Source organism: Polyodon spathula, chromosome 5 (genome assembly GCF_017654505.1).
Source record: "Polyodon spathula isolate WHYD16114869_AA chromosome 5, ASM1765450v1, whole genome shotgun sequence".
Lineage (NCBI taxonomy): Eukaryota > Metazoa > Chordata > Actinopteri > Acipenseriformes > Polyodontidae > Polyodon > Polyodon spathula.
In genome coordinates this window covers 38,890,215-38,902,496 of record NC_054538.1, presented here as the reverse complement: position 1 = coordinate 38,902,496, position 12,282 = coordinate 38,890,215, and the positions used below count along the sequence as shown (strand labels likewise).

General features: G+C 33.4%; 1 protein-coding gene across 2 annotated transcripts; it reads right to left on the bottom strand.

The window, feature by feature from the left end:
• Positions 1–5,469: 5,469 nt before the first annotated feature.
• On the bottom strand, positions 5,470–9,647 carry LOC121315934 (leucine-rich repeat neuronal protein 4-like). Of its 2 annotated transcripts, XM_041250551.1 has the most exons (5): positions 9,538–9,647; positions 8,144–8,787; positions 7,642–7,843; positions 7,334–7,459; positions 5,470–6,943 (listed from the first exon to the last, which is right to left on the bottom strand). In XM_041250551.1, exons 2-5 carry the CDS (start codon positions 8,772–8,774, stop codon positions 5,923–5,925), a joined length of 1,980 nt encoding a protein of 659 aa, XP_041106485.1. In that variant the 5' UTR covers positions 8,775–8,787; positions 9,538–9,647; the 3' UTR covers positions 5,470–5,922. The 2 variants fall into 2 exon arrangements, with proteins under 2 accessions (XP_041106485.1, XP_041106486.1); XM_041250552.1 differs by lacking the exon at positions 7,334–7,459.
• Positions 9,648–12,282: the final 2,635 nt, after the last annotated feature.

The window sequence follows — 12,282 nt, the reverse complement described above, 5'->3', positions numbered from 1 at the left end:
ATCATAACAGGTTTTAAAACATTCCTCAATGTACCTCGATGGACTACAAACGTAATCATCAAACATTTAACTATACAAAGAACATCTTCATTGCTCCAAACAATCATTTTAACAAATACAATCCATTAATAAATACCAACATTTGTTTAGAATATTATAATGTGCCCATTATATTTTAAATTAAATACTTGTACTTGCACCAACTATCAAACCCAAATGTAACAGTGTGTACCCTCTTTTTTTTTTAAAAAAAAAACCTTTATAACTTATTTATGCATTTAACAGTGTCTACAGGTTAACACTCAGAATAGCTGTCTGACACTATATGACTGAGACTTAAAACAAACCGGAAAAAAAAAAAAAAAAATATATATATATATATATATATATATATATATATATATATATATATATATAAAAGAACAAGTCTACTAAACATTCAAATTAATGTATTTGAACAACCACATTAGAATGATGTCATATCATTATCTCAATCCCATTCTAAGGGTCTAATAGAGGAGAGATGTTCGGTCCAGTTCCTCATTCATGCCAATAGACATTGCAGCATTTACAGTATATCTTCAACGATTCATTTAGATGGGAAATGCATCAATTTAAAGTACTGGGAATGTGCAATATGTTAAACACTGAGGTCAAAACATGTTTGTTTTTACTTTTAAACTCCATAATCGATGAATAAAGTATAAAATCTAAGGAGATAATGAAATTCTGACAATCTCTGGGTTGTTGTTGTTCATGCATGAGTACGGACATCGGAAATGCTAACAGTTTATGCAGTACTGTCAGGTCGAATGATAACAGTTTATTCAGTACTGTCAGGTCGAATGATAACAGTTTATTCAGTACTGTCAGGTCGAATGATAACTGTTTATTCAGTACTGTCAGGTCGAATGATAACTGTTTATTCAGTACTGTCAGGTCGAATGATAACTGTTTATTCAGTACTGTCAGGTCGAATGATAACTGTTTATTCAGTACTGTCAGGTCGAATGATAACTGTTTATTCAGTACTGTCAGGTCGAATGATAACAGTTTATTCAGTACTGTCAGGTCGAATGATAACTGTTTATTCAGTACTGTCAGGTCGAATGATAACAGTTCATTCAGTACTGTCAGGTCGAATGATAACAGTTTATTCAGTACTGTCAGGTCGAATGATAACTGTTTATTCAGTACTGTCAGGTCGAATGATAACAGTTTATTCAGTACTGTGAGGTCGACGCACCTGATTTGTAGAACTTGAGAAGAGGTTTTAATTAAGCACAAGGGTATACAGTATGTGGAAATAAAGTCTTCTCTTAGAACACAGAAAAAAACACATTCCCACTGGCTGTTAATACATCTAAGCATAATCAGTTAGTATTAGTCGAACCGCCTTCCCTGTAATTGAGAGAGATAATCTTTAAAAAAAAAAAAAAAAAAAAAAAACTTTAATACTTCATTATTTTCAATGAACATTAAGTATTTTGCAAATGTTTGGTACGTAGAATACCATTGACTGTCACAAATAGAATACAGCCAACTCTATTAACCGGGTAGCAGATTCACCGTCCTTGCGAGAACAATACAGGTGTCTGTGTATAGTAGGCATTCTTTTACACATTACGTTCCATTATTAGGTCAGTGACTCAACTTGAAATAGTTGAATAGTTGGAAAAAGATAGCACTGTAAAACAACTTTTAGTGGAATATGGAATTGCTGAACAGACGGTTAGTGATTTTAAAAAGAAGGAAGAGTTGATTTCATTCGCGAGTAGCTCTGATTCTTCAAAAGGTTTGACCAAGAGGAAATCAATAAAAAAAAAATCAAGGATGATCGACTACTTTACGAAACTATAAAGTAAGTACAATATACTGTATGTTTTATACGTTTTTATAGGTTTTGCATTATCTGTGTTTTCGTTTTATCCGGGGGATCCCTCCCTTCCATTACACCAGATAATTGAGAGCTGACTGTGTGAAGATCTACAAACAACAAAGATACGGAGGGCAATAAGTAATGCCGAATACATGTTGTGTTATGGTTGTTAATTCTACATTCTTTAATGATTTGCTCAGGGTCTAAATCAGTTCCTTACCTTTGTTTTTCTTCTTTTCTTTCGGTAAATAAAGCTATTCAGTTGATATTGGTTGCAGCATCTTTAGCAGCTCCTGCTTCCAGTATGTTGACAGTGTGTTTCTTCAGACATTATGGTGAGTACTGGACATATTAAATAGCATTACAAACTTTTCTATCAAACATTAATTTTATTTCTCCAATATACAAGTCAAAAGCAAACATCAAGTTTTGTACAGAGAAAGAAATAGAAAACAAAGATAAACTACTTGTTTGTGATTTAGCCAAATTATTGAACTTATATAGTTATACATAATGACACATTTCTTTGCTCTGTTATGTCCAATGGGTTTTTGTTTTTAAAAGTCTAAATACAAATATATAATTCAAATTCATATATATATATATATATATATATATATATATATATATATATATATATATATATATATATATATATATATTTTGGTAGGGTAAAAATGGTCAACAGAAATTGTCTTTAACTTGCCAAGTTCGGAGAGAGTTCAACATGTTTGTCTTGATTGACTCAATACTGAGATCTCGTAAAACTTAAACCTTTCCGGGTTTTGACTTTATTTCTTTTATTATTATTATTTCATAGGTACATTACAGCAATGACAATGACAGCATCAGCATACAGTTATTACCACTATGGTAAAAAGACTGTACAGGTTTTAAACCACACAAAATGATTAATCAAGTTTGTACAGAGATTGTACATCATTGATGCTACACCAGAAAATTGAAGTGTTCAATTGATAAATGTAGATACTGTGACTTCAGTATACATGCAAAATGTAGTAAAGAGCTGTCTTTGTTAATAGGCCCATAGTTGCCATTTTATTTACACATATACCTAACCAATCTCTTTAACCAATATTCTCTATCTATCGATCTGTCTAGCTATATTTATATCTATATATCTATACATCTCTCTGTGTGTGTGTGTGTGTGTGTGTGTGTGTGTGTGTATATATATATATATATATATATATATATATATATATATATATATATACACACACACACACACACACACACACACACACTATGCTCCTTGACAAAAATAAGCTATTACATAAAACTGAACAAATTATATATCGAGTGTTATTCCTCTGAAATGTCTATTTTCAAAATATGTTCAATATTATGTGACATGTCAATAATGTTGACAGCATATACAATACAATTTTAAAAACACCCCTTAGAATTGCAGCACAATTTACACACGAGACCTAGGCATACAAGATCTGCTAATTGCCAAACAACAAACACTTTTAAGAGTAACTAGCTATATATATATATATATATATATATATATATATATATATATATATATATATATATATATATATACACACACACACACAATTGCTTGCAATTGCTTGCATCATCGATGAAAAAAGTTCAGATGACGAAGAGTCCCACAGTTTCAGATCTGATGATATAGGCTCCTCAGTCTGATTGATTACTACAATCCATATTTTGGATTTTTTTGAATTTTTCTTTTTACTGCAAGAACTTTAATTCAGGCATTTTTTTGTCCTGAACATTTTAATGCTACAGTGCTACTTTGGATGCTACATTGTTATTATTTTGTGTTGTGGTTTCACACTGGACATTCCTAGTTTCTTACTTGCAGAGATTGAAAGCCATTTATTTTAGTGGACAGAAAATGTCACACACACACACACACACACACACACACACACACACACACATATATATATATATAATTAAATGGAGCAACTTGTATTCTAATGTTTTTCACCTACAAATGTGTTTTTTCATGATGTGATTTTGCACTGCACACTGTAGCTTTAAAGTTTAATATTTTGTAAAAAATATTAAAAATGACAAACTAGTGGACATACAGCAGTAACTTTGAATTGTATTTCACCAGTCAATAAATATGTTAACTGCACTTCTTGATTCATTGTGTGTGTGCTGTGCTCTCCCTTTGAATTTTAAGCATGCATAATTATAAACATCCACACTTTTTTTGTCTTAATGACAACTTTATACCACCTGGTAGTTGACGTGGCAGAATCTGATTTGAGAGAGAGAGAGAGAGAGACTCTGTTTATCCACATGCGTGACCTATGCTTTGGAGGGCATAGTTCCATGGATGTGGGAAATCCGCGGATACATGAGGTGTCATTAGGGTTGCCACCTGGCCCCATAATTCCAGAACACTGCAAGACAGAACAAGATTTTGAAGTTGCCTTTAAACTGAAGGAAAACAACATTTGAATCGAGCCCTAAACCTTTGCTAAATTGATTCTGGTGATTAATTATTTTGAGGCAGCATGACAATACAATAATAGCTTTTAACAAATTAAATAAGTACATCATCAATATTTATTTTATTAATAGTTTTAAAAATATATATTTTAAAGTTTCTTTATAGTTTCTAATAGTATATCACCTTCTCCCACTGAAATCATTAATACTGAGCAGCTGTTCACTATTCCTGACACCAGACAGCATGAACACTGGATCAGTGTTGTTATTTAACTGGAAGAGTCAATGTAAATCAGGGCTATATATTACTAATTAATTTGATATAAATAGCATCTTTTAAATATTGAGAACTAAAGTATCATTTTGTACAAAATAAAAATAAATATCTTGAATAAACCTACACACATGTTTATTCAAGATGCTTTTTTTTATTTTATAAGATTTGTATTATCACAATGATTTGGATAATTAAGAAGCAGTATAAATTAAGCAAGTGCTTAGTGCTCAATTCACGTGTTTACTGCTTTCAGTTTAAGGGCAACTAAAAAACCATGTCCCGTCCCAAAGTGTTCCGGAATTATGGGGCCAGGTGGCAACCCTAGGTGTCACTGAGTGTGACTAGAATGCATGAATAAAATACAGAAACTAGTAATGTAAAACAAATTAGTGTTTACTGGAGATGTATGCAATACAAATATTACAGAGACAAAAAAAAATGTTTTAAAATGAGTTTACTTTAAAAATCTTTTTAAAATGAGGTGCATCGTTTCCCTAGCTTTTTCTGTTACCAAAAAAATAAAATAAAAAAAAAACTAAACTTAAATATGCTCCAAAAAAAGTACTACAAAGCTACAAGATCATAAAATATTTTATGATGGGAATAAGCTATTTGGCCCATCAAGAGCCCACAATTTTCATGTAAAGTAAGTCATGTGGCTAGCAGCTAGAAATGGTACAAGGTATTACCACTAATTTATTCCATGTATTAATATTAAGTAATGGTAGGTAAGTGGTACTAATTTTCTGGGATTTCAAACACAAACAATTATGGCACTTTTTAAAAAACTTTAAAACTAAATAAACAAGCATGTTGTGTCTTACATTTCAACAAAATACGTACCAACAGAAATGTTTGTATTTTCTTTTGCAACAGCTTTTTTAAACAGCACAGTGCTGCAAGTCGTTCTTTTGAACCTTGAGAAAGTCCATTATAATACTTTGTTTCATTGAGGCAAAATATGTTTGCTGGGCTTCACTAAGTAACTGCCTCAGGAGAACAAATTTTACGGAATCCTTCTGCTGTTCACAACAAGACATGACACCCACATCTGTAGCAGTGCCTTGGCGTCGACTCCACAGGTTACACTGACACGTGCGTCTTTGTGTGGCAATAATGTACTGTATTTCAGATAAACTCAGGGAACCACAGATAATTGAAAGTGTGGATAAGAGGTTCTACTGTACAGTTTCATGGATATCAAACTATATTATTTTAAAGTGGCTATTTAAAAAATGATGTGTGGTAAATTCTGTTTAACTCATTTTTAACAAATTAAGCAAACTATTGTTTCTCACCCCATTTATATGTTATTTGAAAAATCATACTTCCCCATCGGGTGGCTGAATGCTGGGTTCTGTATAGAGATCGAGTTTGTAAGGTATGGAAGTTCGGGTGGTGGATTTTTAGACCTCTTGTACAGACATACTGCCAGTACGATTGCAACAAGCAGAAGTAAGCCTGTAGCTGTGGCGAAGGCATACATGAATATTGTATAATCGTGTTCAGTTTTGAATGTAGTGCATACTTCATCAGAGGTTCCTGCTTTGTTCTTTGCCGCAACACAGACACTGTGTGTTGTGCCAGCTGGAAGCCCGTACACAGTAAACCTTCTAAACGTTTCGTGAATGTGATCATTCAGATGCACTAGTCCGTCTTCTCGTTCTACCTTAAGCTGGTACTCGCTCACAGCAGAATAAGGAGCACACCAATGGATGTTGGCAGATGTATATGTAATCTCAGAGGCTTCTTTGAGCATTGGTGGGTTTGGCCGTATAGCAGCTGTAGACATTCCTGGGCATAAGCATTTATGCAGCTTCTGCAGGTCCAAGCAAGGAATCTGAAGGTCTCTACAGGGGTCGTAGTCACATGTCACCAACTGAGGATTAAATTGATCATGTTTAGATGGTAAATCATCAGACTCATACTCATCAGTGCCAAAATCAAATTGTTGAAATGGAGTGGTAAGATTGCTCAGTGGACTGTGTTTCGGGCTCTCTAAAGTTGCTTTTGGGGTGGCTGAAGCTGCTATTTTAATCTCTGTTGCTGCTGTTTTTGTTGTTTCTGAAGCTGCAGCTTTTGTAGACTCTGAATTTGGGGAATTTGGTGTTCCATTTGTTCTTATAGATGTAGTTTTTTCTTGTCCCATGTGTGTGTAAGTGACTGTTGTCACTAATGTAGTCTCTGTAGTCATTCCTGTAGTAGTTTCGGAAGCTGCAGATTTTGCAGTCTCTTTAACTGCTGAAATGGTTGTCCCATCTGTTCTGATAGTTCCTGTATTGTCTAGTGCATTCTGTATACTGGCACTTGTGGATGCTTCATACCTGTGTAAATATTAAGCAAATTATATCTATTGAATAAACTTGCTAGCTAGTGAAAAGACTTTTCAGAACACAAATGAATGCAGTGTTGAGTAATATTCTATCTTGGTGTGTTAATTCAGTCCAAATAAACATATGTAAAATTCACCTATGAATCAGTTACCAGTTTTTTCCAGGTATGAATACAGAGAGATTTTTTAATATGTTTGTTTTCAAGATCCACCCATTTAAAGCTCCCTAACAGTGCAGATGAATGTGCTATACTGTGCACTCACCAGCACTTATTTGGTTTCTAAAATGGGCTTTAAAGTATAAAGAAATATAACAATGTAATAAGGATATTTCGATCCGGACCTGTGGAGTTGTACTATTACATAATGCTGTAGCTCTTACCTTTCAAGATTCTTGCCAGGAGTAGACAGAAGCAAACAGAGCCCAAGTTTACAGTTAAATAGGCTTTTATTGTCATTTTTGGTCGTATTTGAAGAACTTGTGTTTGCTGAGTCGACTGTGCTCAGACTGCAATTAAAATTATAAAAATTAATTCAAATGTTTTCATTTTTGCCCCAATAACTTAAACAGTAAGTAGTTTCAAATTACCATTTTACAAATTTGTAAATGATTTTTGCAACAATTTTTGAATAAAAACTAAACTTTTTTTTTTTCCCTAAATAAACAGACACGTTATCAAAAGTCCTTACTTTTTGATGGAGAAGAATTTCAACTCCTGCAAAATGTTGAAAATCTTGGAGTTTCCAGTGTCCAGTGAATTTGTGTTTTTGAAGTTCACTTTGCTTAATGTGGGCATGCATTCTTTTAAAGAATGCTCTTGATGGCTGAGATGTTGATTTCTTACCATATGGAGTGTTTCAAACTTCTGAAAATAACTGCACCGAGTGTCATCTGCCAATAATAAAACATACTGTTGACATACTGAAAGAAAACATGGGATATATCAGAATTTATATAGATATAGGCTAATGTGAATTATTAAACAGTATTGCACTACAAGAAGGTTTACCATCTGTATTTAAAGCACCCTATCAATATAAATTCTATCTTATATAGCTTGTATGTTTTTATAAAGTATTGTGGATTACTGTTTGTGCAAACCATGTCATACAAGCCACACAATAACATGACATGGCCGCTCTTTAGTGTTTTATAGTCAGAAATGTTTAAAATGGCAAGGTTATTACTCACTTGTTATATTGGTATTCCTTATGTCCAGCTCAATCAGGTTGCCTGCAGAAGCATCTGCCATTCCTGATGTGTTAAAATATGCAAGCGGATTTCCTGACAGATTCAGATGCTCAAGGGATTGGAAAGTGTTTAAGTCATTTAGATAAACATTTTCTATTTGGTTTTCAGCAATGGACAAGTAAGTAAGGTTGGACCAGTTTGTTGTCACTGGCAAAGATAAAAGCTGATTGTAACTGAGATCCAATACCTTTAGGTTCAACGTTGTATTCAACAAAACCTGTATGATGTTGTTGTGATGTAATATCAAAGTATGCAAATCCAAAAGGTCTTGAAAACTGTGGTCAGTAAGCTCTGAAATGTTGTTGTTGCTTAAATCCAGGACATTTAGGGTTGCTGGCAAACAGAGAGGAAACATCACAAGGTGATTATTTGAGAGATTTAGATATTTTAATTGTGAATGCTTAAATGTCCCACAAGAAATGTCTCTAGAGCTCAGGTTTCTATTGGAAAAGTCAAGGGACCACAGGCTGCCGTGTACTACAGGGAAAAAAGAGGTGTTGCTACTTGCTTGGTTGCATTCAGCTTCCCAAAACACAGACATAACCAGAACAGAGCTGAGAAACAGGAACATGTTTTTAATTTGTCTGTAAGAAATTTAGAAGAAAAAAGTGAGTAATACTGTGAAACCTGTTATAATTAAAATAGCCTCATTTTTAACTAACATGAAGAATGTTCCAATATATGGGTTTCTTTATATAAATAGTACATTCTGTATATAAAATTTGGCAATTTTAAGATTTGTTTTTTTCATTTTGCTAATAGGAATCATTTGAAAAAATAAAAATACCATCATTGTTTAAATCATAAATGAGTATACATTATTTTTAAATATATATTTAATGGGTGGCAATATTTAGATCTGCCACTGTTTTAGATTAGTTAACTAGACCTTGTATAAATGCTGTATGGATATTTACATACATTATGCTTTTCCTGTGGTTCTCAGTAAAGCACTTATTGCTGCTGAAATCTAACATACATAATGTAATTCCTAATGCAGTGAATTCTCTACTTTTTTTCACAATACAACTTTTATAATCATGCATTAGCTGTCTTATCATAGACCTGTTGTGCATCATAAAACTGAATGTTTAAGAATGTTAAGAATAAAAACTTATTTCAGTGCAGTGCCCTTAACAAGAACATTTTCAATATGACTTGTAACTGTCTACGCACAGAGGTCAGATTTGTTTTCCTTCTTATATTTTACTGTGAAAATAATTAAACTGAAAAAGCTGAATCAGAATATAAGATACAACTTATCAGAAATTAATTAGACCAGCAAAACCTTTGCCTACTTGTCCTTTCTTATACATTGTGTAAAATATACTCACCAAAGTTCACAGGAATTGAATATATTCTGTTGAAGTGTCTTGGATGCAGGTGCTTGGGTTAATAAACTCAGAAAACTGAATGAGTCAGACTGTTACAAGCACTCTAGTGAACTGTACTGTTCTCCTCCCCCTAGGAATTTTTCAGAATGCTGTCTCTTGATATTGGGAAAGAGGGTGTGGGGGTGGGCATCTGTCTGATAACGTTAACATACTTTATGAAAGGGAGTACTCTCTCATTTTGATTACCACAAACCTGAGCATCAATCACAAGAAAATCTTAATGTATATTTTGTTTAAAATTAAGAGGAAATTCAGTGTTCTCACTAGGAGGCAGTAATGTCTTCATCGCTTATTTGACTCGTTTTCTTATCATTTTACCTCAGTTTATAGTTTAGGGCAAATAGCTAAGGTTGATGAACACAAACAGGTTTTGAATATATTTATTTTATTTATAACCAAACAAATGTTATTAAACTGTCCAAAGGTCAGAATCCACCCAGACCTTTAACAACCAATTAAACAGCTGTCAGGTGACGAGTAACAGGCAGTGCTAGACACTTGCTTTGATGCAAGCCTGAGTTTGGAGTCCTCCCTCACGGTAATGTACAATATAAGGTTCAAAATTTTGTTGATCATGACCAATACATGTTCACAATAACCAATTCCGTTGATCAAAGCAAATCATTTCAATTCATTTTCAGCTTTGACAGGTATTGTCAACAATAACCTCAGCCATAGTGAAAGCTGAATGTTTAGTACAATATTGGTTCTAATTCTCTGCAATGTTACGTGGAAGCAAAAAAAATAAAAATTGCATTTGAAAGGGAACCAATACATTTTAGTTTTAGATACTGTGAGAACCACACATACTATGGTAGCCAGAAAAGTGAGGTGAGGTTTTGGGTAATTTTAACTGAAAATTAAACCAAAGGATTTGTGTTGTTAACATAAGTCAATATCAGCCAATGCAATTAAATCATTAACAACTTTTAGTTTTGGGGACTGACCAAATAACCAGTAAAAATGTTTTTTTAAAAAAGCTGAGAAAGCCCTGTTAAGAAAGAAGTAACAGCAACTGTTTATCCAGGATAAAAAATAGAAGTACATTTAACAGACAACCTTTAAGATCTGTATAGGAAGAGAAAATTACTAAAATAATTTTGGGCAGTTTACATGTGATGTAACCCACGTTGTTTAGTGCTTCTGGCCACCTCTGTGTGTTAATAATTTTGAGTATCTGTGTTTCATAAAAGAGAAAAGAATACATGGTGGAAGGGTATTAAGAAGGGATGAATTCCTGCATGACACATTAGATAAGCAAAAAATAAGATAAAGTGCTTGGGGGAGGCAGTACCATCTTGTGAAGGCACGATTAAGCACATACCATTTCAAAATGCTGTTCTGTACAAGGTAAAAGCCATCTACACTTTTATCAGTCACTTAACATGACAAAGCCAAAGGAAAACATTGTTTGTAGTTGATGAAACATAATGTAAATACATACCAACAAGAAGTTTTAACAAGAAGTTTTAATCGAATGGTAATTGTAATTACAAGTATAACAGATTGTGTGCTAACATTCTTTCTGTTTGTGTAAAGATTAAAATAACTGCTCAACAAAGGCCAAAGCAAATACGCTGAGGAATCTTTCAATGATCTTTACTTAACCATATGACCAGAAATACACGCTTTGTGTGTGCGAGTTGATATTTTTTGTTCTCTCACTCTCTCTTTATATAACTTACCTACGGTGTAAGAATGGAACAATCATTTGTAAGAGATAAGCAAGAATCATGCATGTTGGGTAAGTCTGTACAAAACAGGAGCCTGCCAATGTTTGAACCATTATCGCTGTTGTCAGAAAGTCTGAATTGCAAAGCGATTTTTTTTTTATGGGACGACAACAGTCTGTTCACTCAGAACAACTCAACTACACACTTTTGGTGCATTCAATGGAGTTCTTGCTTGATAGTTTCTATCTCTGTACTATATGTATGGCTGACTGTCTCATAATAGGGTCTTGCAAACCCTCTTGGTGGGCAATAAGACAGTTACTCGTAGACACTCGTACCATTAACTGTATTAGTGAACCTATTATAAATCAGAATGAAATTGCATTTTACTGTTACTCTGTAAAAAAAAAAAAAATACTTGTGGCAAGATGTACCAGATTCTTTGGCTAGTGTTGATGAGTTTACAACAAATATAATAATTCACTGGAAGATGGTTTAACTATGCTGTTATTACATATCCATTTTTTCTGCTAAGCAACCGTTCCCTACAATCAAAGCTCAGAAATGTGAAGTGGAATTTCTATTAATTTATATTCTGACCAATAAAACAGTCTTGCATGACAGCTTGAGCGAGTAGAAGAAAATACCCATGTCTCCAAACTGAAAAACTGCTATAGAGGGTTATAAATAGTGATCTGGTCTCAAATGAGATTGAGGTAATACCAGAGTACTGTATCTAGCAGAACACTTCACATTGCTGCCGTCTTGTCAAATATAAAACAAAGCATGAAGCAGGTAGATTGCATAATGTTAAGTTACCTTGGGGCAGAATAGGCTTCATGTAAAATACAGCATTACTGTTTTAACATGCCCATGCTATTTGTGTACCTATTTTGAAGGCAGGCAGATAATGAACATAATTAAACATCTACCAACATTAATATGTCTTTGGTACTTTTTCTTACTAAATTTAGAACTTTAAACTAGGTTTACAGTAACAGAACGCCCATCC